General features: G+C 50.2%; 10 protein-coding genes across 14 annotated transcripts; 3 read left to right on the forward strand and 7 right to left on the reverse strand.

Annotated features, from left to right (window-relative positions):
• Positions 1–2,176: 2,176 nt before the first annotated feature.
• On the reverse strand, positions 2,177–3,192 carry AAFC00_001563 (uncharacterized protein; the record flags this gene model as incomplete). The annotated part of the gene is made up of 2 exons (XM_069347932.1): positions 2,177–3,099; positions 3,153–3,192. The coding sequence occupies 2 exons, from the start codon at positions 3,190–3,192 to the stop codon at positions 2,177–2,179; spliced, it is 963 nt and encodes a 320-aa protein (XP_069204245.1).
• A 400-nt stretch (positions 3,193–3,592) lies between these two features.
• AAFC00_001564 (uncharacterized protein) lies at positions 3,593–7,052 on the reverse strand (the record flags this gene model as incomplete). The annotated part of the gene is made up of 2 exons (XM_069347933.1): positions 3,593–6,814; positions 6,873–7,052. 2 exons carry the CDS (start codon positions 7,050–7,052, stop codon positions 3,593–3,595), a joined length of 3,402 nt encoding a protein of 1,133 aa, XP_069204246.1.
• Positions 7,053–7,885: 833 nt separating this feature from the next.
• Positions 7,886–10,747, forward strand: AAFC00_001565 (uncharacterized protein; the record flags this gene model as incomplete). Its single annotated transcript, XM_069340774.1, has 1 exon — positions 7,886–10,747. One exon carries the CDS (start codon positions 7,886–7,888, stop codon positions 10,745–10,747), a length of 2,862 nt encoding a protein of 953 aa, XP_069204247.1.
• Positions 10,748–11,260: 513 nt separating this feature from the next.
• Positions 11,261–12,081, forward strand: AAFC00_001566 (uncharacterized protein; the record flags this gene model as incomplete). Of its 2 annotated transcripts, none has more annotated exons than XM_069340776.1 (3): positions 11,261–11,682; positions 11,804–11,949; positions 12,011–12,081. In XM_069340776.1, 3 exons carry the CDS (start codon positions 11,261–11,263, stop codon positions 12,079–12,081), a joined length of 639 nt encoding a protein of 212 aa, XP_069204248.1. The 2 variants fall into 2 exon arrangements, with proteins under 2 accessions (XP_069204248.1, XP_069204249.1); XM_069340777.1 differs by having other exon boundaries at positions 12,011–12,025.
• A 14-nt stretch (positions 12,082–12,095) lies between these two features.
• Positions 12,096–13,130, reverse strand: AAFC00_001567 (uncharacterized protein; the record flags this gene model as incomplete). The annotated part of the gene is made up of 1 exon (XM_069340778.1): positions 12,096–13,130. One exon carries the CDS (start codon positions 13,128–13,130, stop codon positions 12,096–12,098), a length of 1,035 nt encoding a protein of 344 aa, XP_069204250.1.
• A 584-nt stretch (positions 13,131–13,714) lies between these two features.
• On the reverse strand, positions 13,715–16,794 carry AAFC00_001568 (uncharacterized protein; the record flags this gene model as incomplete). 2 transcript variants are annotated; one of them, XM_069340779.1, is made up of 3 exons in its annotated part: positions 13,715–15,885; positions 15,942–16,416; positions 16,477–16,794. In XM_069340779.1, 3 exons carry the CDS (start codon positions 16,792–16,794, stop codon positions 13,715–13,717), a joined length of 2,964 nt encoding a protein of 987 aa, XP_069204251.1. The 2 variants fall into 2 exon arrangements, with proteins under 2 accessions (XP_069204251.1, XP_069204252.1); XM_069340780.1 differs by having other exon boundaries at positions 15,942–16,794.
• A 349-nt stretch (positions 16,795–17,143) lies between these two features.
• AAFC00_001569 (uncharacterized protein) lies at positions 17,144–17,781 on the reverse strand (the record flags this gene model as incomplete). The annotated part of the gene is made up of 4 exons (XM_069340781.1): positions 17,144–17,444; positions 17,510–17,602; positions 17,661–17,676; positions 17,733–17,781. 4 exons carry the CDS (start codon positions 17,779–17,781, stop codon positions 17,144–17,146), a joined length of 459 nt encoding a protein of 152 aa, XP_069204253.1.
• Positions 17,782–18,094: 313 nt separating this feature from the next.
• On the reverse strand, positions 18,095–18,435 carry AAFC00_001570 (uncharacterized protein; the record flags this gene model as incomplete). The annotated part of the gene is made up of 2 exons (XM_069348552.1): positions 18,095–18,211; positions 18,274–18,435. The coding sequence occupies 2 exons, from the start codon at positions 18,433–18,435 to the stop codon at positions 18,095–18,097; spliced, it is 279 nt and encodes a 92-aa protein (XP_069204254.1).
• Positions 18,436–19,079: 644 nt separating this feature from the next.
• On the reverse strand, positions 19,080–20,237 carry AAFC00_001571 (uncharacterized protein; the record flags this gene model as incomplete). Its single annotated transcript, XM_069340782.1, has 4 exons — positions 19,080–19,811; positions 19,860–19,955; positions 20,007–20,115; positions 20,164–20,237. 4 exons carry the CDS (start codon positions 20,235–20,237, stop codon positions 19,080–19,082), a joined length of 1,011 nt encoding a protein of 336 aa, XP_069204255.1.
• A 162-nt stretch (positions 20,238–20,399) lies between these two features.
• Positions 20,400–21,409, forward strand: AAFC00_001572 (uncharacterized protein; the record flags this gene model as incomplete). 3 transcript variants are annotated; one of them, XM_069347934.1, is made up of 3 exons in its annotated part: positions 20,400–20,662; positions 20,718–20,935; positions 20,988–21,409. In XM_069347934.1, 3 exons carry the CDS (start codon positions 20,400–20,402, stop codon positions 21,407–21,409), a joined length of 903 nt encoding a protein of 300 aa, XP_069204256.1. The 3 variants fall into 3 exon arrangements, with proteins under 3 accessions (XP_069204256.1, XP_069204257.1, XP_069204258.1); XM_069340784.1 differs by having other exon boundaries at positions 20,433–20,662; XM_069340783.1 differs by having other exon boundaries at positions 20,565–20,662.
• Between the last annotated feature and the right edge of the window lie 782 nt (positions 21,410–22,191).

Consider the following 22,191-nt stretch of genomic DNA (forward strand, 5'->3'; position numbering starts at 1 on the left):
CCGCCGTTGACGCGCCAGATCCAGTGACTTTGCCTTTTCCGTGAACCGCTCCGACACACTCAGCGATCGCGGAGCGCTGTCCTCTTCTTCCGTCGGACTGCTGACTCCGCTGGCCGCGGGACTCGCAGACGTGGAATACACTCCTTTGGTGCCCATGCTGAGCCCCGCAGAGAATTTGGGCTCGACCGAGTACTGTCGGCGGAACGACTCGTAATGTCCGCTGTTGTGTCCGCCCTTGTGCGTGACCACCCCGAGCAGTGTATACTGTCTTTGATCCAGCAGCCCGCCTAGAGGAAGGCTTTCGGGAAAAGACACTTTTGCAAGGTTCTTCGATGTCGGAGACGTTCCAGCCCACACTGATCGTGACAGATGAATGGCTAGAATGCGAGGGAACCGGGAGATGCGCATGTGCCGGGCTATCTTGCGTCTCGGCGCTTTTGATGAATCAGGAAGCTTGATATGAGCAGGAGGGTTCTCCGGGTCTGTTTCTAATGCGTGTTTCAATGCCGGCATCTCGTCTTCTTTCGCGTGTTCGATGGCGTGCTGTAGCCGGCAATACTCGCATTTGAAGTCGTCAATGTGCTCGATCTTCAGCATACTGTCGAAACATGATGACAGAGACGTAGACGTCGTCGTGGTCGGTACGTTGAGCGTTAGAGTGACAAACGAAGACACGCTCGGCTTCGGCTTGAAATGGCAATATGTACATTCGATCTGTGATTCGATCTTGCCTTCAAAGGGAAACGAGAAATCCTCTTCCAGTGGTGACGGCGGCGTTGTTGTTGACGATGAGGATGTTGTCGGATGCATCTTGTCGACGTCGACCACCGAAGAACGACTCCTCGCTTTCCGTCTGGCGCTACGTCCAGCATAGCACTCTTCACTCAACCTCTCCGTCACGACCTGCAGAAACTCCTGCGCGTCTTGTTGCTGCCGACTGATCCGCGTGCGAAAGGCCTGTTCCAACACATGAACAAACCCGCTCGCGGATATCGTCTTTTTGATGATCGGTCTCTCGTTCAGAGCATCGAGGATTTGCTTCAGACCGGCCGTGACAATCCCCTGCTGCAGCCCGAGTCTCTTCCACTCGGGCTCCTTGACTTCCTTTCTTTCCACAATGTCCTTTCCCTCGTTCGGCCGGATCCCATCGTCATCTTTTGCAACCAGCGAGTAAATCTCTTTGCCGTCCAGGTTCCGCCGGTGCATCTCTCGGATCAGATATGTGCGCAGCTCCGGCAGCCCCGCGAGAGTCTGCAAGACGGAATTGATGAAGCAGTCATTCGCAGGGTTATATAAACCGACGACGCCCTTCTTGCGCGATGATTTCGTCGAATGCGCCGCCTCGTCGTCGAGAAAGAATGTAGGGCCGAAGACGTAGACCAGTGTGATTGCGGCGAGACCAGCTCCAGCAGCATATGTTGCTATAGTGAGGGGTTTATCTGCCGGCATCGCGTGGCATCATCTTTTGGCTAGATACCTCCTCATCTATCCGCAGACTTGGGATTGTCTCGTGCCGCGTACCTGGTTGGTCGTCCGTACAAACAGTGCAAAAACGCCGAGATTACTTGTCTGTATATATCGAGACTTTCTCGAGGCCCTGTCTCTGACACTCTTTGATCATCATACAACACAAATGTAAGCAAAGCCTTGTTCTTTCCATGTCACAAATCCAACAATCACCCTCGTTATGATGAAGAAGGATTTACCAACATGTTTCAAGACGGAACGGAGAGGCCCTCGGGCCTTGTTGAATGATACACTTCTCCACCAACTCTGATCACGAGAAAAAAACACAAACCACTCAGACCAACAGAAATGCACCGCTGCTCAATATGCTAATGTATTTCTATAGCTTGAAGTCCTGACTTTGTCGTTCAAAGGCCTTGCTAGCCACCCGCTTGACCAGTCCAATCTTCTTCTCTCGAGCGTGTTTTTCCTCTGCTCGTAGTTCATAGATTGCCGCCAGATTGAATAGCAATGTCGAAAAGACATCCGTGTCGTCCACGAGTCCCTCCAGAACTTCTGTTGCTTTCTCCACGTGACCCGAGTAGACAAGTGCGACGGCGAGGTTGTGTCTCGTCAACGCGTCAGAGTCTTGTAATGATTTGACCGCCGAATCATAATTGGCTGTGGAGATGTCCAGTAGTGGTGAGTCCGAGACGATCGATCGTGCAGACTAGACGTCTCCTAGTCTCAGATACAATAAAGCCTTTAGCTCGTTGTTGCTCTCATCATCGAGTGAATTCAAATGCCTCAGTGCCGTCTCCGTCTCCCCCATCTCAACAAGAACAGAGGCGACCCGTAATCCCAGGTCTGCCAATCGATCTGTCCACAGTTTCTGATCCTCTTCTGCTCTGCTCGCATTGATCCGGCATTCTGTCCCGAGAGAGTAAAGGTTCATAATACTCCTCCTTGCCCCACCATGAGCCAACACAGGCCTCAACCTCGTCTCGATCAACAGCCTCAGATCCCACGGAATCAGAGCAATGGGATTGACGATCCGCCTTTCCTTGGCGACAATGTCGAGAAGCGGTCGACATTCCTTTGCTGCCAGATCGGCATGGTTCGTCAAGATCAGACATGCCAATCTCGTGTGAAACAGCTCAAAGATCCTCTCGTTTTCGTACGGTGATATATCCGACTGGCACAGAATCTCGACCACTTTGTCCGCAGCGAGGCGGAAATGCCGTTTCGCCAACAACTCTGGTAGTGTTGTTGTGGTAGGAGGCTGAGAAGAGAGAAACGGAGGCGGTATGTTCGTGGTCGGTATCGACTGATATAGATTCGGCCGTAGCAGAATGGAAAGATCGAGATTTGTCCTAGAGACATTCGGCGATGGCGACCGCGGGGTGTCGTAGGATGTGATCGAGTCCGGCGACAACAGGGCCCCGCGTGGTATGGAAGCTGGTGACGGCGGTAGGTTCGTGTTCAAGGCCGGTGTATAAGGTGCTCGAGTACGTTCGGTCGGCGTCGGAGGTGTCGGGGCACTGATGTATCTCTCATTAATTGACGCTCTTTGTGATGATGCTCTTGATGTTGTCACTGACTCTTCCTCTTCCATGTCCAACGGTCCTTTGGTACTACGCCGTGGCATGGCGACTTGCGAGTGTCAGTGTGGCACGAGGAAAACAATAGATTCCGCGAGGACTCACCTCTTCGCACATCACTGGTGTTTCTGACGTGGCCTGACATTCTCTGTTTGTTGTTGTCCTATGCCATGACGTGCATGCACTTTCTCACATCAAGGTGTTTCTTGCATAAGGTGTGTTGTTTTCGCCAAGATGCAGCTCTTATCTTATCGAAGCTACCTTACACGCTTGAAGTACAGTACAAAGCGACGATCAGCGAAATCAAGAAGAGTAAGGTAATTAATTGATGAGATCTGACCTCTGCAGGAAAAACTAGAGTTCGTAAGCTCGACCCACCGAGAACAGATTCCAGGCACTGTCTCCCTGTGCGATACTCGCTCTTCTGGCATCTTGCTGTCGTTGTCGTGGTCTTTCCGGGCTACCAGAAACAAGACCGTCCGAAGTAGCTGGACGAGGAGAATGTATACTTCTACTTGACTAGACTTTGATTTAGTGAAACCCCCCTAAGGACCAAAGAGGAGGTCCCTTCGCACCTGGTCATCTTCTCTGACAGAGTTATCGCTAGGTGATCTTTTGATAACTTCGCCTTTCCTAGAAGCCTCAGAACTTCGTCTGGAATCGAGACTCTTGACATTTCCCAGTGTCTTTACTGCTTCAATTCCTTCCTTCTTGCGGATACTCCCCTTGGCGTCCACCGTACTGCTCGCCACCGTCACTGTGCCGAGCCCAGGAGTCGAAGGAGCGGCCGCTTTGTCCTCGGATGCGTGAACCATGTACCATGTGAGTCCATCGCTGAGTTCGAACGGGTTGTCGTCTTTGCGCGAGTCGAAACTTGCGGCATCGATGGATGCAGATCCGACGCTACGAAGGCTGTCTCCGTCTCGTTTCTTCAGATCGACCACACGCTCTTCGATTCGACTGATTCGAGCGACTAGCCATTCGCGTCTGTTGAGTCCCATGCCTTCCTTTTCGCGAAGGAAATGATGAGGTGCTCCGATGTTGAAAGCAGCCCATGCCCCCTTGTTCCCCAGTTCACCTCTAGTGGGAAGGAACAAAGCCAGATCGCCCTCTTTGAAATCACGCACGGCAATCTTTTGTGATGTTTCATTCCGTAGACGGGACGACAAAGACGAAAACGATTTCGCTTCCTTGCTCCACTTTCGCGCTGTATATTCAAAGTCTCGCAGACGTTTCGATAGCGCTTCACTGAAGACTTGGACGTCAAATAGAGAGATCTGTTGAGTAAAGTAGGCAAAGGCGGTTTCTTCTGTTGCAGCATCTGTTGACTCCGACCAGTGGAGGAAGGATGGTTCGGTTGTAGACGTTTTTCTAGACGGCAGAATCCGAGATATTGATGCGTCGAGTGTCGTTGAGTTGTTGACTTTACTTGCTCGTTCGATGACCATCGTACCATCTTCTTTGTAGGCGACCACGAAGCCCGACTGGTCTAACAATCGCAAGAGCCTTGCATTCTGGCTGTAGAGTCTCTGGCTGACTTCCGTAGCCCTGGTACCACGTTGGTCAAGTCGTCCAGTCACTCGTTTCAACTCAGCATCGAGATTCTTGGCTTGTGACTCTGCTTGTGACAGAGATTCAGTAAGGGTGATGACTCTGCCTTCTTTCTCTTCAACCCTCTTACGAAGCGCATCTGCCCCGCTTTCGCCGCTGGCCATCTTTTCTCGTAATTCGTGCAGTTGTGCTCGTTCGTCATTGAGACAAGAGGACAAGGATGCAGAGTGAGCCTTTTCCAGTACCATGTCATCTGTCATTTGTATGATCTTCGCTTCGAGGACGGCATGTTTCTGCATCATCGCTTTGGACAAACCCTCCAACGCAGTCGATAACTCGATCGGATCCAGGGGAGGTTCCTTGCCAGACAAGTGTGAATAGGCATTCCTGAGTCTTGTTTTGTATCGGTCAAGCTCGTGGGTGACATGTTCCCGGCTTTCCAACAGTTTCTCATTCTCGTCCTCGAAGTCTTCGATTTTGCTTCGAGCCTCTCGCAGTTCGCCTTCCAATACTCGACGTTCATCGGCAAATTCCCTCTTCTGGGCCTCCATGTTTTCCATGATGTCCTTCTTTGTTGATACGGCCTCTTCGAACTGAGCTTGTTTGATATTCGCTTGTTGCAATTCTGCTTCTAGACTGGCGATGCGTGTTTGTAGGGAAGTATCTTCACTGACGAGTTCCAACATCGGACTGAATGCTGAGGAGTTACGCTGCATGTTGGCTTGTCGATGGAGTAAGTCTTCTAGCTTTCGGACTCTGCTTCTTTGCCCTCGTAACTCTTCTTCCAATTTCACAACATCACCACCACCTCTCATCATGATGGACGTACTACCAAAAGCCCCATCATGGACACTGCCGTTCTTGAAGGCGTTCCTGGCGAGTTTGAGTTGTTTTTTCGTAGGACGATCCAGATCTTGGATTGCTGACTGGAGTTCCTGGACAGGTATATCTTTCTCGATCAAAATCTGAATGTATTCTTGCAATTCTTGACGCGAGACGACAGGCCATTCGCGTTCGTCAGATCGAAGACTGAGTTCTACGCCTGGAGGTTTCGTCGTGACGAGGTCGGTATTGACAACGTCATCTACAGACAACAGCCATTTCTTTCTTCGCCGAGTTTCTTCTTCTTGATATGTTGCCATTTCTTCGACCAGAGTAGCAGATTCTTTCTTGCTTTTTGCAGCCCACTCTCTTCGTCTGATAGCCTCAATCATCAAGGACCCGTAGACATGAGGCAGACGACCGACAATATTCAGGAGACCGAATGCTTGTTGATCTTCGGATGAGATGTCAAGTTTCTTGATGGCAGAGAGAAGCTTGCTCAGTCGCCCTTCGATGATGGCAAGCGTTTGCATTTGTGACAAGCTTGTATGCGCGGCTTCATTCCGAGCTTGAATATGGCGATGTAACAAGTCGTTGATTTCTCCACAGAACTCAGTGAGGTTTGGTAGGTAATTTCTGGTATGTAACAAGGCCATCTTGCTTGCGCGACTGACACCTTGACTATTCGTCGGAAGCGTTGCTACATGATCCATGTCATTGCGCATTTTGTTGACGATGATGTCGATTTCGTTCAGAAGTTCCAAGGACGCGTCGGCAGGAGTCGAGTTTGATTGCTCGACTGCTAGGAGCAGCTCATGACTTGACTTGGCCGTCGAGGCGAGATTTGTCTTGAGATCGGCAATGCGCTGGGCGAATGAGATCATGACAGCTTTTGCTCTCGCACCGGCATTGTTGACCTCGTCAACGTCGACAAAGTGCTGTAGGGTATCAACCGGGGCATTGCGCGTAGCGATGAAGCGCGCGAACTCTGGCCTTGCAGGCATCGATTCTAACAAGTCATAATCCTTTTTCCATCTATCGATAACTTTCTCTTGCTGGACCAAGACCTGCTCGCACCATTCTTCTGTTGCCGTGTATTTCTCTTCAGCGTTGCGCATGTGACTTGATAGACTTGCCACAGCCACACCAAGACTCTTGTGGATGACGGTCTGTTCTTCTGCGTGCTTCTGGGCTTGAGACACGAGCAAAGCGCAAGCTTCACGGAGGGATACAGCCCATTCTAGTCGAGCAGCAAACAGGGAATGCCATGATTGCAGGTCGGTCTGGTCGGAAATACTATCCGGAGGTTGACCAGGTTCATAAGGCGTAGGAGAGGGCACTGATTGTTGTCGAGGTTCTGAGAGTAAGCTCGAGTCAAAAGCATAGATTTCGTTCTTGACTATGTTAGTCCGATGATCATGGTGATGAATAAGTACATATACAGCCACGAACCTCTGTCAGTAATGATTGAGGCCTGACTTGTTTGCCTTTCGCGGTCAAAAAGACCAGCTTATTTGCCGCGACGTCAGCCTTGGACTCGACAAACGCCTTGAGAGCGTCGAGACTATTGATCTCGGAAAGATCAGTAGCAAGTTTATCACCGGAAGGACCGATGAATATAACCATCGACATTGAAAGATGGGATTAATAGGTGTTTTGGATGATACACAATGGACCTAATTATCATCACGGCAAGAACATCAAGGTAATAATCTATTCATTGTAGCGTAGCTTACTTCGCATGACTCTGAAACACGGGGTCTTTGGCTTATCTTATCACAAGGACAGGGATCACATCTGCCATAACAGTATGTCCGGAACTATACCTAACATTCAATGATGTCTCAGCTAAGGCAGCGTACTACTTAGCGGATAAATCCAGACTTCCCTTTGATAACAAAGCAAGGACTGTAGCTGCACACATCCGAGGATCAAGTGGATACAATGGATGATCATTCACATTCAGGGTAAGGTAGGTAGTCATAAGGTAACAGTAAGCAAAACAGAGGCGCAGTCATCGTTAGACCAACGTCACGCCTCGTGTTTCTTCCCTTGGATTCCGGGTTCGCGTAAGAGAAAAAAACGGGTTCGGAGGCAGCGATGATGAGGGCTGATGATGGCTACCTGAGCTACATTTTAGGCTCAATCGTCCTGGTGTACTGATCCTTTGTCTGCTGTGACCTAGGTGCTAGGTAAGCGGTTGAGTTTCTCAACAAGCCCAAGGCCGCGTGTCGTCCTACCCAATGGAAGAATCGTTGTATCTGCAAACAAAACAAACCTCAAAAAGAAGCGCCAATCGGCCAAAAATAGTTCAGCGTTTAACTGTGGAATGGCTATGACCATCTTGACCCATGTCATCGATGCAAGGTACAGTGCCGATATCTTTAGTTCTGGTCGCGCGCCATTCTTTCTCTACCTAAGGCAGACACATTCACATTCGTTTTGATCTTCATGTCACCGTAGACATGGATCCCTCTCGTACAGTGCGTAGACAGACGGGCACTACTAGCGGAGTAGATGCCTTTGTCAGTCTTATCGCAGATCCATTTCGTTCTCAAGTCAACAGCGACTCTTTCTATGCCGGTCTGGGAACATCATTGGCTGGTTTTGCTTTAATTGCTTGTATTTTCTGTGTATTGCGTCCTTACAATAATGTTGTCTACGCTCCGAGATCAAAACATGCAGACGAGAAACATGCCCCGCCTCCGATTGGAAAAGGTTACCTTGATTGGGTCAGCCCCATCATCAAGACGAAAGAGACGCAATTGGTTGAGAAGATTGGCATGGATGCCACTTTGTTCTTGAAGTTCACAAAAATGTGTCGAAACATATTTCTTTGCGTCACAGTGGTGGGGTGTGGAGTCATTATACCTATCAACCTAATCGCAAGTAAAGATCGCTCGTACGGAGGTGACGATATCAAAATCTTTACAAAATTAACGCCAACCTTTGTCTGGGGAGCGAGTTACTGGGCATATATCGTTTGCGCCTATGTCTTTGACGCCATCATTTGTTTCTTCCTATGGAGGAACTATCGCGATGTGCTTCGTCTCCGAAGAGTTTACTTCGAGAGTCCCGAGTATCAACGAAGTCTGCATTCTCGAACCTTGTTGATCACTGAGATTCCCAGAGGATTGCGAACGGATGAGGGCCTGGTCAAGATCACAGAGGAAGCAAAGGACATTGGAACTACACCCAGAACTTCAATTGGAAGGAATGTCAAGGATCTGCCAGATCTGGTCGAAGAACACGAAAAGAGCGTCCGCGCTCTGGAATCGGTCCTCGCAAAGTACCTCAAGAACCCCAACAAATTACCTCCGAATCGACCTGTTTACAAAGTCACAAAGTCCGATCAATCATATCGCAAGGGACAAAAAGTTGACGCCATCGAATACTTGACGTCGAGAATCAGAGAGTTGGAAATCGAGGTGAAGGAGGTCCGAGAGTCAGTCGACAAACGAAACGCTATGCCTTTCGGTTTCGCCAGTTACGAACAGATTTCAGATGCTCATGTCGTGGCTTATGCGACAAGAAATAAGGCTCCGCATAAGACACACATCGCTCTTGCACCGAAGCCTCACGATTTGATATGGAAGAACTTGTCCATGTCAAGCCGACAACGTGGTTGGGCGACATTTATGAACAACATCTGGGTCATTGCACTCACTATCGGCTGGTTGGTACCTAACGCCCTGATCGCCGTCTTCCTGTCGAGTTTGAGCAATCTTGGTATCGTCTGGCCAGCTTTTCAGACGTCTTTGTCGGCACACCCTACAGGTTGGGCTATTTTCCAGGGTGTCGTTGCTCCTGCCATCACATCAGCCTTCTACTTCTTCCTTCCGGCAATCTTCCGAAAGCTGAGCATGAAGTCTGGCGACATGTCAAAGACCAGCAGAGAACGTCACGTCACCCACAAGCTGTACACCTTTTTCGTCATCAACAATCTTTTTCTTTTCTCTCTTTTTGCCGCGATATGGCAATATATCAGTGCCGTCATCGACGCGCGTGACAATCATGGCGAGGATGTGTGGGACGCCATCAAGAACGGGCACCTTTTCTCAAAGGGTATGCAGGGTCTCATTGGAGTGTCTACCTATTGGGTCACATGGTTATTACAGCGCAACCTAGGTGCAGCGGTTGATCTCTGTCAATTGATCACTTTGGCTTGGGGATCGTTCTCTCGACACTTTCTGAACCCGACACCACGCGAACTCATCGAACTCAGCGCACCTCAACCTTTCGAGTACGCTGGCTACTACAACTATTTTCTTTTCTATTCGACAGTAGCAATGTGTTTTGCTACGATTCAACCTTTGGTTCTACCAATCACAGCCTTTTACTTCGTCGTCGACTCATACTTGAAGAAGTACTTGCTGCTGTACGTCTTCATCACCAAGACCGAGTCCGGAGGACAGTTTTGGCGTGTTTTGTTCAACCGTTTCGTTTTCCTTGCATTCATTGGAAATTGTGTCATTGCTCTGCTTGTCGGAGCACAAGGTGAAGGAACCTGGTCTCAGCTTTACTCGATGATACCTTTGCCTTTCTTGCTCCTTGCGTTCAAGTTTTATTGCAAAAAGACATTCGACGATGGCTGCAAATACTACACTACAGGCAAGGGCGACATTGAAGCGGCAAAGGGACAAGACCAGAAGAGCAAGAGAAACGACCGTGTCGGTGTTCGATTCGGTCACCCTGTTCTGTACAAACCGTTGATCACCCCAATGGTGTCGTCGAAATCACAGCATCTGTTGAAGAGCATATATTCTGGAAGAACGGCAGACGAGATCATCGGCACGGGATACTCAGACGTTTACATGGATCCGATGTCTCACGAACAGCCTGGAAAGGCTGCTGGTTCCGCGCCTGCACCCTTTGAGTTCGTCAGCGAAGCCGACATGGACTTTGAACATTTCAAGAACAGGCCAGAGTTTCGAGACGAAGCAGGCGGAGACGGAGAGCTGTATGGTCGTCCGACGGATCTCATGCGGAGAATGTCTGGAAGCACGATTGCGACGACGCAATCTGGCTTCAGACCTGACTCGAGCGAAGGCAAAGATGTTGGCACGACATATGCTCCGGGCTACCAGAAGACGCCCATGTTCCCTAGAGATCAAAGCCCTGCCAGTAGTGTGCGATCGATGGATATAGGAGGCGAGTACAGACACATGCGTGCAGATAGCACGGGCAGTGAGGCTCGCGCAGGTTTGCTGTCTTCGGCAGCGAACATGGGAGCCGAATACAGCAGTCTGAGATTGGGCGAAACCCCACCTGGCGAAGGGGAAAACACGAGTTATGATTATTTTAGAAGGGGTAGACAGATGAGATGATGGGACGATGAATTATATGAGACCTTTTTTGTTTTATGTTCAGTAGAAGAGCTGCAGAATGCTGCAATTTTGTTTCCACATAATCACACCCTGACATGTGCCGGTGGCGTTGTAGAACAAGGCGGTGGCGCAATCAGTTATGCCATGGACCAAGGTAGGAAATACTGTAGGTACGACAAGATATTACTGAACCGGCTATATCAATCGCCAAGCCAGTCTCTCGCTCTCTATCTCGCTCTCTCTATCTCTCTCTCTCCACAGCAAAGTCCGACAATCTCCGTAGTTACAGCAGTGTGTGTTGTCTTTAGTCCCTAGCTAGCCTACGAGAGATACTACTGTACTGTATACAATTACCTTAGTGATACTTGTACAGCAAGGTATCCACACTCGAGATCTACCGCTTATCAACAAATACAACACAATACACCCACCTTTGACCTACACAAACACGAAAAACAAGAACAACTACAACAACGGCAACCATAAAGAAATACATCAACAGATTAATAAACCATGGATTTCGCACCCTACCAATCCTCACCACCAGAAAGCACCCGCGCTCTGAGCCCTCCGATCCCCTCCTCAAAACAACAACAATACATCCCACCAGCCGCAACCTCACGAGCAAGCTACGAAGACCCATGGGCCGCATCTCGCAACACCGCCCTGCCCTCGCCCTCGGCGTTCATCGACAACTCGCGAGACAACTACTACGACGACGACAACGACGACATCGAGGCAATCCAACAACAGCCACAGCAGCAGCAACAGAGAAACGCGAGGAGTTGGGGCCGAGCGAGTAATGATGGCGCATATGTGTTTGAGACGAGTCTCAAGATCAGAATGGATGTCGAGGCCGCGCTGGCGTATTTGCTGCTGCCGCCGGTCGGTGGGGTTGCGTTGTTGATCTTTGAGCAGAAGAGTGATTATGTGAGGTTCGTACTCTTTCTCTACCTACGGGCCTTGGCTGTTGTGCTCTACTTGGGGGGAGGGGGGGAGGGGGGGGGGATATACTTGAGAGAGGGGCAGAAGGCTGACATGGTGCGAAAATTACAGGTTTCACGCGTGGCAGAGCTGTCTTGCCTTTTCCGCCATTTTCGTCGTTCACTTGATCTTCTCGTGGTCGTCTGCCATCAGTTGGATACTCTTCGTTGCGGACATTGGGCTTATCCTCTGGCTTGTCTTTCGGGCTTATAGAGATGGTAAGATCTACGACTCACTTTTCACTATGGCGAGGAATCACGAACGCTGACAACAAAACAGCCGAGGCACTGGACCGCTTGGAACTTCCTCTATTTGGTCAAATAGCGAGCCGATTCGTCGATCAAGAGTAAACGAAAATCTAAATCTATTGCTTGTTCCCGATCTTCAACAGACTCTCGGCCGTGTCCTTCATACATTCCTCCAGACTCCTGAAAGTCATGCCCAACACCTTCTTGGCCCTTTCGTTGCTGAGATGCGGCAGCTGGTCGACAGTCGGCGCTGGCTCCTTGCTGGGGTCGGGGATCTTGTCCGCGAGGTTGGGGTACGCCTCGCGCAGGATCTCGCACACTTGGTTGTAAGTAAAGTTGCCAGATGTAATCGCGAAACGCTGGTTGCCGGCCTCGGGCACCTCGTAACCGCGCAAGTGCGCCTCTCCCAGATCTCTGGCGTCTGCGAAAGCAGGGAAAGCAGTGGGCCCGATCTCCTTGGACGAACCGTCGAGGAATCGGTAGATATCGGCCGACGAAGTGTTTAGCTTCTTCGGGTCGCTGACGGCGTGGTCGAGGGGTCCGTAGACCATAGGAGGGTTGATGCTGACGACGTCGAACTTGGGCTTGTGCTCCTTGACGTAGTCGAAGGCTGCGCGCTCGGCGAACGCCTTGGACGCACAGTATGCCACCGGACCCGATCCCTTGACGGCCTCCTCGTACGTGCAGGGATTCCAGTCCTCCTCGGTGTAAGTGTAGCCTGCGCCGCCGTTGGGCTTGCCCATGTCGATGATGGCGGCGAACGACGAGGTAATAACCACGCGACGGACGTTGGGAGCGTGCTTGGCCACGGCCTCCAGAATCGACGTCGTGCCTTGGATCGCGGGCTGCAGCAGATCACGCTCGTTGTCCTCGACGTTCAGCTGGAAGGGAGAGGCGGTGTGGATGACTCCGTCGACGCCCACGACGGCCTTGTCGAAGGCATGTGGTGCGCTGATGTCCGGCACAATGGCGAAGCTGAGCTGGTCTGCGTAGCGAGCGTGCGACTTCCTGACCGCCTCGGCCGTGGCTTCTGACCGAACTGTGCCGCGGACGTGATATCCATTCTTCAAGAAAGAGTTCAGAACGTGGGCTGCCACAAAGCCCGACGCTCCTGTGATGAGGATCTTCTGCTGGCTGGGGTGGTTGGCCATTGCTGCTTCGAATTTGTTATGGGCTGGGGTGAGGTCGAGGGGCGAGTTGGAGTGATGAGTGAGTTTGTGGGAAAAGTTGGTGAACCACTCCATAGTGGTTTATATTTATTTGATTCTATTTAGTCTTTTTCTGCCTGATCGACTTGTGTTTGTCATACACATTGGCTTCTTTGGGGCATATAGTGGGGCCTGTCGCTCGCTCAGATGAATAATGGATGGAGGTAAGAAGGACGTAACGGTGAGGGCATAACCCCGTGCAATTATATAATCTTCGTCTTCTGTCATCATATTTATTCCATGCTTACTCCATGTACCTGTCTGCATGTATGCATGTCTCTGTGCCGTTTCCTCCAAACCGTCCCGGGTAATTATCACATGAGCGAAAAATTATTCATCACCTTGATGTTTTGGAGGGGGGGGCTGTTGGGGGGGTATGGAGCCACTGGGGAACTTGGAAGCTTTGATATCTGATTACATCACATGTCGGCCGCGTTGGATTTAATTCGGGAATAGCGGACCCACCCGGTTTATCAATTCGTAACATAGTATCAACCAATCACAGTAAATTCATCAATCTTTCGCTTCTAAACATCATGCGACACGATCTCTTCGCCGTCGGCCTTTGTGATGACACTGCCTTCCTCCGGGGCGTTTCCATCGACAGTGATCTTGAGTATATCCTCCTCGCTAGGAATGGTGATTTCCTTCTCGCCGGTCTGCGCGCTGGCGTGAACCATTTCGGTCGTGTCTTCAGCGGTCGCTCCACCCACGGGTGTTGATGTCAAGGCATTATGTCGTACTTTGTCGGTTTCTTCCTCCTTCGCAGCAGCTCCTCCAGAGGTAGGTACTTCGCTGGTGAAGTCAGGGACAGAGGCAGCTACATCAGTGGCGCCTGAAGCTGGAGTCTCGCCATGACTGCGAGAGTCGGCAAGAGCTTCTTCAAGACCAGGCTGGATCGCATTGGCTCGATCTAGAGTAGCCTCGCTGAGTTTGCCAGCATCTGCAATGTCTCCTTCAGCGCCGACGGGATCTGTGCTAGTCTCGATGGCATTTTCATGCTCGACTTTCGTAGATGACACTTCAGTAGCTGGAACCTCAGAAGTTGGTACTTCAACAGGTGAGCCTTCGGTGGAAGGGACCTCGAGATGGCCAGCCTCATCAATCTGCCAGATGACATTCGTCGTCGACATTGCGAGACCCGAAGCTACCTTGCTGTCCTCGTCAGCAGTAGCAGGGGCAGCCGCAGCCGCAGGCTTTCTTCTCGCGGGACCTCTAGCACGACCCTTGCGAGCATCGACAAGAGGTGCCTTTTCTACAGGTGCCTCAGCAAGTTCCTCTTCCTTCTTTGGTGCCTGAGGACCGATCTTGAGCCTGCTGTTCAGATCATTCATGAATCCTGCTCTGAGACTTGCAAAGTTGGCATTGACAGGCTTAGCCTTGACTAGTGGGGGTGATTTGATCTTCTCCTGGGAGATAGTGCGGGCGGGACGCGCTGGGACTTGTGGCTTTTTGGTGGCAGGTCTGGGCGGGATCAGAGGTTTTGATTGCGACGGTCGAGGAGGTATCGAGGGCGGCTCGGTGGACTCGGGTGACTGAGGACCGCTGACGGTAGTCTCAAGATGAAGACTGTTTGGCGAGTCTTCCCAAATATCGTGGCTAGGGAAACGTTGTCTCAAGTCGGGACGTGTCTCCTCGGCAAGAGCGCGGTTGAACTTTGGTAGAGGCTTTCCTTCGTAAGCTGGTGGAAGAGAACCAGTCGATGCTTCGAGATCTTCGGGCATCTGTGGTGTTTCGACGGTGGTCTCATACTGAAGACTGTCGGGAGTGTCTTCCCAGATGTCACGCGATGGGAATCGTTGTTGTAGATTTGGTCGCATTTCATCAGCGACACCAGGCTTGAAGTGAGGCTTGGCCATTTTTACAGCTTCCTCGCTCAGGAAATCAGCACGATCCGTGGGTTCATTGCCATCCTTGCGGGCCTGTTCCTTCTCCGGCAACTCAAACTCAGTCGATGCACCAAGCTCTTCCGGTTGTTGCGGTGTGTCGACTGTTGTCTCGTACTGAAGACTTTCTGGCACGTCTTCCCAGATGTCTTGACTCGGGAAGGAGTGACGTGCGAGATCGGGTCTCTTGAGGTGGTCGACAGCCTTAGGCTTTGGTGGCTCCTTTTCGTCTTCGGGAAACAAAGGCTCGTATTCGGTGATGTCTTTGAGAGGAGTGCCGGCACCCGAAGCAGCGTCTCTGGTGCGCACACGAGACAGAGGCTCGCCGCTGTTGCGACGATGTTCAGAGTCCCATCCTGCATGGTAATCACTGCCGCGTCTCTCTTGCTCTGGAGAAATGGCGGGTTGCTGATATTCTGCCGTGGGATCTGTGTTCTTGGCGACTTCATCAGAGGCCAGGATCGGTGTACCGTATCCATTCTCCACCACCCAGCCACCTTCTTCTTCAGTGTTGCCTCCTTCGGGGCCGAAGTCTTCCTTTGGAGGATCGTAGCCACCTCCACCGATTTTGCTGACACGATGAGCTGGCGCATCTACATGGATAATGTCTTCAATGTCCGACTCCATGGCTTGGTCATCTGCCGGGGCGCTTGCTTTTCGGAGTGGTGAGGCGATGGGAGGTTGGTTGCCGCTTGACAAGCGTCTGCCGTGGAGCGATAGAGGTCTTGGTGAATTCATTCGAGACGTGTATTCTTCTGAGGCGAGGTAGCCGATCTGTTCGGACGGTGTGCCGACAGCTTCTGGTGTCGTTCCTGAGAAACAATTAGACCATTCACAATCAAGCAGTGGCACAAGCAAAAGAACTCACCCATTCCAATTCCTTGACTTGAGCTTTGATGAACCAATTTGTTCAGGTCGTCGCTGCTCAATGCCCACTCGTGGCTTGGATGGCCAGGATCATAAATCCGACCCTTTTCCTTCTTGTATTCTTCGGGGTGTTTCTTGTACCAATCCTCATCGAACTTGTCCATTGGCTCATTGATTCCGTGGAAGGAATTCAAGCCGTGACCGTGTAGGCCATAGCTACCGGGAGGACCAAACTCGTGGCGCGAGCTGCGTTTGCGGTGATGGTTGCGAGACTCGGTCGCGTCCTCTGTCGTAGGCATGGGAGACGGGGCTTGAGCATCTCCAGCATATTTCAGCATGGGCACCGTCAATCCAACCGATGGAGGACCTTCTTCTTCAGCGGCAAGAGACAGATTGGAACGAGAGAAGCTGGGTTTTGCTTTCAATGGATGCGAAGAAGCTTCCGCAGCACTGCCTCCGACACCTGCAGCTGCGGCCTGAGATGAGTCAGTACGGGTGACGGTCTGAATCCTAGAGGTAGCTGTCGATTGAGGTACCGAGGCCTTTGGAGCGTGGATGGGAAGATCAGCGGCGACATTTCGTGTTTGTGTGGCTTGTTGTTCTTCGACGCTCTCGTACTCGAGACCTTCTTCTCCCACGATGGCTGGGATGTAAGCTGCCGACGATCTTTTCGACGTGGGTCCCGCAGGTAAATCATTAAGAGGGGAACGGCTGTATTCAGCTCTGGACGGAGAGATTGATCTATCTAGACGACGTTGAGGACGCGGTGGGATCGGGGGGATGTTCATTGTGGGATTATTGCTCTCGGGTCGGGGCGAACGACTCGGACGAGGGGGGATTTGAGGTGCACTCATTTTTGTGTATAAATATATTGGACGATAAGGAATTGATGAAGAATGGAAAAAGGGGGACACAGAGAGATGATGGAAGTCCGATAGCAAGTAAAGGAAGCAGACGAACCAGAGGAACCTTCAATCATTATCGGTGATGACGACCAACACAGATCGACGCTAGTGTGTTATAGTGGGATGGGGCCAATGACGGCGAGTCTATTATTTTTCAAGGATGCTACTGTATACCTGCCAGTGGCTTCATCAAGCCACAAAAAGCTATTATCTTGATCAAAAATTCATGTTCTGCAATTATCATGTATGGCTATGGATAAGGTAGGTACATTCTCTGCTTTCTTTTGCTCTGGCTTCTTTAAACAATCATCTGGGCGACTCCTTGTCCACCCAGGGTCTTACTGCCAGCGAATTCGTGGCCTCTGACGCCAGCAAGCGCGTAGAAACAAGCTGCAAGGAGCAAGAACACAGCTGCTGCGATCAGACTGGTGGCGTAGGCGATCAATGACAGCCACTGGATGACGCTCATGACGAGATAAATGAGAGCGCGCATGTAGTTTGTCGTGAAGCGACGCATGAATTGATCGAATACTGGCGAGGTCGGACAGATGCGCAGCAAGAGCGGGACTTCGATGAAGAGGATGATGAACGATGAGATTCTTTTCGCCGTGGCATGTTAGTCGGACATCGATGAAGGATAGCATAGATCAACAGCCACACGTACAAGCAAAAGACACTAAACAGAATAATCCAGTGGAAATGGAAGATGTTTGCGATGCCCAAGGCAAAGCAGAGTATCATACATAGCACACCGGTCCTGATATCATTATTAGCACTGCATCCATGATGGAGTCGATGGAGAAAGGCCATTCTACCATTGTCCGTATATACCTGTCGCGATAGTCAGCCACGTACAACCAAGAAAGAAATCGCGATAATCATCATACTGAAGTTGCGCGACCTGAACTCCTCGGCGATCTGTGCCCCTATAGCCATTGTCGATCGATGTTTATTGGATTGTGCAGCCTGTTGTTTCAATACTGCTACTGGACTGTATGTGTATGTAGCTTTGCAAGATGACACCACTGCTTGTCCAGTGAATGTTATTGCTACAGTTACGGCTACGCTACACCGCGCATGTTTTGAGGCTTAGACCCCGGCAAGTCAGAGTTTTGCCAAGACAACAATATAATGCTGCCTTGTCTCTACCATACAATACAAGATATCACAGAGACAGTACGACACAGAGCACTTATTTCTACATTTGTGGACATTATAAAAACTTTGGTTCATTTCTGCAACAATCCGTCTATGCTGCCGCATAGACAAGTCTGAAAATGTCGTTGAAGACATAGTAGCTGCCTTGACCGTCAGGCAAGAGTTGGAAGGTCTGAGTATAAGACATCGGTCTTTGTTCTTCGTCGACCTATTTGTGGCCTTGTTAAACTCTCTTCTTGCTCCCCGCTTTTTGCCATCTTTCACACATACCAGCAGACGTCCAGAGACAAGAACAAGAATACCGCCAGCTTCGTTCGAGGGTTGGGCGTCAAGCGAGGTGACCTCGTGCTGGACTTTCTGGAAGGGAAGGTTCACCAGCTTTTCGGTGATGGAAGCAGTTCCTTGGATCGGCGAGTTCTCAAAGGTCAACATGGAGTTGTCTTTCTGTTTTGCTGTTTTAGTATATAAACATGCTATGAGCACGGCCTGCCAATTACGTAGAGCGCTGCAAGACCTTGACGGTTGCCGTCAAAGGTGTTATAGTAGAATTGGGTGAATTGCTCTGATCAAGACATTAGCTTTGTCAGGACACTTGCGCAGCACCCAAGCATACGGGCAATATCCTGGAAGTCTGCATATCACGTTAGCTCGGCCTCATGTGTGTACGGCAGATACAGAAAACGTACTAGCCATGATGACTGATTTCAGACTTCTGTCTTGGTGGTGGGATGATTTGTTGTCTGACGGAATGACTTGTTGCTCCGTCGCGTAGTGGGGGGTACTGGTACTGTAGATTCGCACGGCTACTTCCGAATCCGGAGGTGCTTTGGGCACCTGCCGAGAAAAGTAATAATCTCAACTTTTTGATTTCTTCTCCTTCTTTCTCTTCGTTATACAGCAAAAATTGTAAGTGAAAAACACCCATCAATTCCCTATCGCGTTCTCCTGAAAGATGAAAACCCTTCAAACAATGATTGTCCCGTGATTAATCAAAAACGAATTCAAGCTCAACAGTCTGACTTTCACACATTTATCTCATGATTTATCTATGTCTTATTCTCGAGAATATAGCTAATTTACAAGCCAACAGCTTGCAGAGACTTGACGGTGTCGACGATGGTTCCTTCGAAGTTGTGATACTTCAGCCCGAGAACCTCCTTGCTACGACTGTTGTCGAATTTGGCATAACCTTCCTGAGGGAATTCACCACCGGGGGTCTTTTCTGTTGGAAGGTCTTTCTGGCCAGGAAAGTTCTTCTTGATCACCTCGGCGAGTTCCTTGTTGCTGAAATAGCCGTTCATAATGAAAAATCGCTTGTTCGCTGCTGCTTCCACTTCCATTGCTTTGACGTGTGCATTCGCGACGTCACGTACGTCAACCCAGAAGAAGGTGCCGGTAGGAGGAATCTCGTCCTTTGCCTTGCCCGAGTAGATATCCCGAATACGTTGGTTGGACGTGTTCAGCGCATCCAATGAGTTGAGGTAGTGAACGATGGGTCCAAACACAAGGGGTGGGCAGATGGTAGCAATGCTGAAGTTGGGCTTCTGCTTTTCGACAAAGTCCCATGCTGCCTTTTCGGCGAAGACTTTACTGGCGCGATATCCTGCCGCAGGCGCTTCCAATGCTTGTTCATGAGTCATTGGGTTCCAGTCTGCCTCGGAGTAGGTGTGCTCGGGCCAGTTGCCTTTGCTGGGGTCGATGATTGAGGCATAGCTAGAAGTGATGACGACTCTCTTGACAGTAGGCGCATTCTTCTTGATTGACTGCAGGATGCCAGTAGTGCCGATGAAGGCCGGGTCAAGGAGTTCCTAGTCTTGTCAGACCCAGAATCGCCGTGTAGCATCGACTAAACATACCTTTTGGATATCGGTGACGTTGAAATGGAAAGGCGAAGCAGTGTGAACGACGGCTTCGAAGGGTGGGTCTGACTTTACTGCTTCATCAAAAGCTCCCTAAGAATGTGTCAGGGAAAGAAACAGCCGACCCTTTCACGATAAAACTACCTCGACAGCAATATCTTCCACGATAGCAATAGACAGGTCTGCATTTGGGTGTGCCTTTTTGATACCATCCGCTTTTGACTGAGAGCGAACAGTAGTCACGACAGAATGACTATAATAAGTAAGCTTTGGCCTTGCCTTGTGTGAGAGAACAACCTACCCATTCTGGAGGAGAATGTCAAGAACGTGGGCAGCAATAAAGCCAGAGCCACCGGTAAGGAGAACGCGTGTCATCTTGTGCTGTAGTTCGAAGAGATGAGAGAAGTTGGTCGGGTTGATGATGTGGACCAGTGACGGCTATATACCTTACTCCCACCAGGCCATTACCCCACTATAGACCGAGAACAAACTCCGCTATCGCCGCCGATTTTCATATACCCTTATTAATCTTCGCAGATGCGAGCAGATCGATCTCCGAGTCAGGACATCATGTCAAGACCAAGGTCAAGGTCGCCAGTCGCGTCGTCGCGAAGATATCGGGAGCGTGACAGTCGACGAGTGGACAGTCTGCCTTTCGAAGCTAGGCAGGTTACCAAATATGATCTCCCGGTGTTTCGACCGATGTTCGGTCTATACCTCGATTTACAAAAGGAGATAGACATCGACACCTTGAGTGAGACCGAAGTCAAAGGAAGATGGAAGAGCTTCATCGGAAAATGGTGATTTGTTCCTCGCAATAGTGTCTTCTTGAATATAAAATAATCTCCCGAACAGGAATCGCGGAGAGTTGAGTGAAGGATGGTACGATCCAACCACATTTGCCAAAGCAAGGAAATCAGCCATCGTCACCGACCGGACTGCACCCAGAGATCAGTTACCGCGCGAACGAATCCAAGAGGAAAGGGAAAGCGATGATGAATATGGACCTCTGCCGCCGCCCAAAAACTCTGGGCCATCAATGCCCAAGTCCCAAGATCTACAACATAGAGATGGTTCGTCTTCTTCCGTCTGCTTTCCCAGAACCATACTGACAAATATGACTAGAACTATCAATAGAAGAACAAGAAGCTCGCCGTGACGATCTTCGATATGAACGGAAGATGGACCGCAAATCTCAAAAGGAAGCCATGGAAGATCTAGCTCCCAGAGCTCAAGCAGGCACAAAGGAACGTCAACTGGAGAAGAAACGCGAGGCCGCTGCCTCGAATCGCGAGTTTCGCGAGGCAAAATCTCCAGGTGCAGAAGAAGTGGGAGAGCGAGACTTGATAGGGGATGATGAAGGCGGAATCCGCAAGATGATCAAAGAGAAGGAAAAGAAGAAGAGTGAAAGGCAGCTTCGGAAAGAGGAAGCACTTCGAGCGCGCGAAGCAGAACGAGAAGAGAAACTCCAGATCATACGTGAGAAAGAGAACAAGACTATGGAAATGCTAAAAGGTCTTGCCAGAGAACATTGGGGCGCGAAATAGAAGCGGTAGACGAAACGCGTTGCGCCGACTTCAAGGCGCTTGCTCTCCACCAGACCACCAGCGCTTAGCCACACATTCATGATATACCAATAATCCAATAATAATCGGGTTCATCGACAAACTTGACACCATCTCCATTAATAGTAGACATGCAGCCTCGGGTGTGGCCGAATGACTATTCCAGGTGCTTGGGTTTTTGAGTCGTTTCAGACTTATACCATGGACAAGATATAAAAGGCCATGTTATTCCGTAGGTCGATTCTTTTGAACATCAGAGCTGGTCTCACTAAATTCACAATGTATAATACTGATTCATTCGATTGGATGCAGTGCATTACTACTCCTCCAAAGACCCCCATCATGCAACAGCGATTGATCCCAAAGGTCAGAGTCCAGGATCAAATCACCGAGCCTGTCGCCGTTTTCCACCCAGGCCACTATTCAATGTCAAGCACGGGTTTTCCTATTAACTCGGGTCTTCTCACTCCAACATCAGATGTTGATCCGTGGTCTTGCAATCGTCCAAGTCACGGTCGTTCGGTCTCTGCGTCGGCTGTCATTGACACTTCTGTCCTTGGTAGATATGCATATCCCACGTATCGATCAACACCACAGGGTAGACCAAGGGCGGCATCTGCCTTGAGCCATTTGATGCCAACCTTGACACCTCCTACCTTCTCGTCTGCCTATGTGCAACGTTCTGTGACACCACCACAGACTACAAACCTCTCAGCATATCTCAACACACCCAACCCATCTCCTTCCTTGGTACAGCGTCTTGT

Source organism: Neodothiora populina (assembly GCF_041146345.1).
Source record: "Neodothiora populina strain CPC 39397 chromosome Unknown canker_contig_12, whole genome shotgun sequence".
Classification (NCBI taxonomy): domain Eukaryota; kingdom Fungi; phylum Ascomycota; class Dothideomycetes; order Dothideales; family Dothioraceae; genus Neodothiora; species Neodothiora populina.